Genomic DNA, 3,438 nt, shown 5'->3' with positions numbered 1-3,438 from the left:
ATATGATAGATAATAAAATAAATAAATAAATTACTTTGAATATGTAGTTATAGTTAATTAATATAAATTAATAGAATATATTAAATATTTAAACCATTATGATGAAACAATAAAATTATTATATATTGGGACATGATATGTAATTAAGTGAAAGTAATTGAATTTTTTGGTAATTAGATGAGGTGAAAAGTAATTGCTACTCACGTACATCTTACCTCATCAAATGCTTCAAATATGTCAATGCTCGGCTGGTGGATGGTGCAAACTATTGTCCTTCCTGTTTCAGCAACATTTTTCACAGCCCGCATGACAATTGCAGCTGACCTTGCGTCCAACCCTGTTGTGGGTTCATCCATGAAGATAATTGAGGGATTTGCAACAAGCTCCACAGCGATTGTTAGGCGTTTACGTTGTTCAGTTGAAAGCCCACTAACACCTGGCATGCCAACCAACATGTCTTTTATACCATCTAGCTCAATGATCTCAAGGACTTCTTTCACAAACTCCTGCACGTGCCACATCAGTTCAAATATAGATATTGCCAGAAGGAATGATGTTCATGGAAGAAACATTAATTCAAACGCTCATACATATTTTTTTTTGGAGTCGATCTGAGGATGAAGTCGTAGCCAAGCAGAAAATATAACTGATTCTTCTACAGTTATCTGAGGAGAATGTATGTCTGTCTGCTCACAGTAACCTGAAACTCTAGCAAATGTCTCTTGAACTTTAGGGTACCCACCAATTTTTATTTCCCCTTCAACATAACCACTTGTCTTTCTACCGGCAAGAACATCAAGGAGGGTCGTTTTTCCAGCCCCACTGACACCCATAAGGGCTGTAAGTATACCAGGTCTAAGTGCGCCAGTAATATCAGAAAGAAGTTGGAGCTTATTTTGTGTGAAACCAAGCTCCTTCATTACCTGAAATGGACATAAAACCACAACCTCAGCCACTGAAATTTGTTTCCAACAGCTTTAAGTTATCCAAAAATGACCCATTACTAAATGAGATTGGTTTAGAAGACAACCACAGGAGTGTCAACATAGTACTGAACATCTCGAAACACAAGAGATAGCGGTTCAAAAGGTAGAACCATTCTTCCTGGAAAACAACAGAATAAACCAAATTTTGAAGTGCAAGGAAGCAACTATAAAGAGATGAGAAAGATAAAAGAACGAAATTTCGCTGCCATATATTTGTGCAGTAGAATAAGAGGGTAACCTGCTCCTTCACGGGAATCCATTGAGTTGCTAGGAATTGTGGTCTTGGAATTTTCTTCTGAATCAGCTTTATCAGAAGAATCGCTACTTCGTTCTATTTGGGAGTACTTATCCATTGACATAATGGCACGAGAACCAGGAGCTGCATCACATTTTCAAGAAAATCAGCAAGTGAACTACAACATCTATTGTGCAAATTCTTCATTTCTTGGAGTACAAAAACGATGAACATACCTTTTAAGAAAGTTAAGGCCAAGGTGAAACCGATGTTAAACAGTAGCGTAAGGCCAAACAAGGCACAAACTGATATCCAATACATATATCCATCAAAGCTTAACCCACGGCTTTCAAGGATTTCATTCCCTATAGTTGTGTTTGTCTGGAGAGCCTGTGTTAAAGATGAAACGTGTGATACAAGTATTGAATAGATGACTAATTAAACTTGAATGGATAGTTGCAACTTGAATTCAACCAAGGTAGGCTTTAGATTACTGTTTCTTGTTAAGGGAAAAAGTACTGTTGCTTTTAAAATGTGATTCCTTGTGTATATGATTAAGAACATTGCATATTCAGGTGTTTCTGGGGATCAACGTTAATTTATGCTTTGCATGCTACAATTTGTGCTAATTCACTACCGTTGACATGGATATGTATCATCAGACTTCTAGAACCCCCCCTGATGGTTTCAGATAACATGAAAGAACAGACAGAGGACAACACTTATATAGATCATTTTCTTGTACGGATGATCTCTTTTTCTTGGGAGTGTAATTCCAGGAGCGAAGATGGAAATACAACCATCAGTATTTTTTTTAGTTTTCTTATACAGATTCCATAAGAGAGAATACTTTCTAATATTGCATATTGGTGCCTCACAACAGCCTTTTTGTGCTCCACATGCAATGTGCAAATGTCAGGTACACAAGTAAAACCAAAGTATTTGAGATATTATTGGCTCTCACCTTTTGCCATCTTGGGGCAAGAAATTCATTCACAGCAAGACCTATCTCGCCATATGTCAACGGAGAAATCCAAAATCCCCATTTTAGCCAAACTGGCATTGAGGCTGTAGTCAAATACCACTGGTTTAGCTCTGCTATTCACCCTCACATGAGCATCATATCAAAATGACGAACAATGAAGTAGGAATGCTTACATTTTGGTATTATGAATCCACTGAAACAAAGGACGAATAGGATTGATAAACCACCAGCAACTGTTGAAGCATCAATAGTCCGGCAGACAGAAGCCAAGAAGCGGAACATGGAGAGTGATGTCATGTGCACAAGAAAAAATAGAAGTAATTGCCGGAAGAACCTGCAAGTGACAGAATTTTGTCATGGAAATGCATGCAATTTATTCAAATCATTCCTTAAAGACAACTGAAACTGGCGAAGTGCAAGCTACTGATGGAAGCCTATTGGAGCCAACAAAAGTATAGTTAAAGAGCAATGACAAAGTAAAAGATATTTAGATGTAGTACCCACCTTCCGGCCTCGGGGCTGAAACCAATGACATAATAGGTCAGACCTGTGAAAATGACAGATTCTAACAGGGAGAGAGGAATCTTGATAATTGCAGCAGGAATTGCATACGCCCATGCTGGGTAAAAGCACAAGTCGTTCTGTTTATAGAAAACTGCAAGTCTTGCTATCGTCATGGATACCTCAGGCAATCCATCCACAAGAAGAACGATGAGGGCATAAAACAGAGCTCCCAAATAATAATTTGCATGTATAAGATCAGTACTCATCCGAGTTCTCAAAAATACAGTCATACTTAAGAATGCAATAAAGACAATCTGCATATTAGAAGCATCAATTGCAATAAAGTTGTGAGGAATCTCATAAAGGAAAATGTCACTTTCTAGCTTTACTTGGGATAATGTGAATGAGTATAGAATATTATGTAGCTTGAACTTCCATAAAATAAAGAAAAGACTGATCACTGACCTGAACAGTTTTGAATATGTAGATAAAAGAATTCCTTTTCAACAGAAGGAATTCTCTTGACATACAAGCTCGAAAGAGTTCCCACTTAGGAAGTGAATAGTCACGAAAGGTTATAGAATTTCTATGACACCTGGACTTATCATATGCAACAGAAAGTTCTTCATTCAGCTTTTTCCTGTATGGAGATTCCTCAAATTTTCTTGATAATGTATCAATTGACACAAATTTATATGTTTCTTTAGTTCCATGCCAATATTGTGCTT

At 37.2% G+C, this 3,438-nt stretch overlaps 1 protein-coding gene across 1 annotated transcript; it reads right to left on the bottom strand.

Moving 5' to 3' along the window:
* Nucleotides 1-215: 215 nt before the first annotated feature.
* On the bottom strand, nt 216-3,430 carry LOC124893336 (pleiotropic drug resistance protein 3-like; the record flags this gene model as incomplete). The annotated part of the gene is given in 9 exon segments (XM_047404361.1): nt 216-506; nt 591-923; nt 1,031-1,104; nt 1,225-1,365; nt 1,458-1,611; nt 2,186-2,289; nt 2,380-2,540; nt 2,711-3,024; nt 3,176-3,430. Coding segments are annotated over 9 exon segments (1,827 nt in total), but the record flags the coding sequence as incomplete, so codon positions are not given.
* Between the last annotated feature and the right edge of the window lie 8 nt (nt 3,431-3,438).

This window comes from Capsicum annuum, unplaced genomic scaffold (assembly GCF_002878395.1).
Source record: "Capsicum annuum cultivar UCD-10X-F1 unplaced genomic scaffold, UCD10Xv1.1 ctg57702, whole genome shotgun sequence".
In the NCBI taxonomy this organism is placed as follows: Eukaryota; Viridiplantae; Streptophyta; class Magnoliopsida; order Solanales; family Solanaceae; genus Capsicum; species Capsicum annuum.
This window is presented reverse-complemented; position numbering and strand designations above follow the sequence as displayed.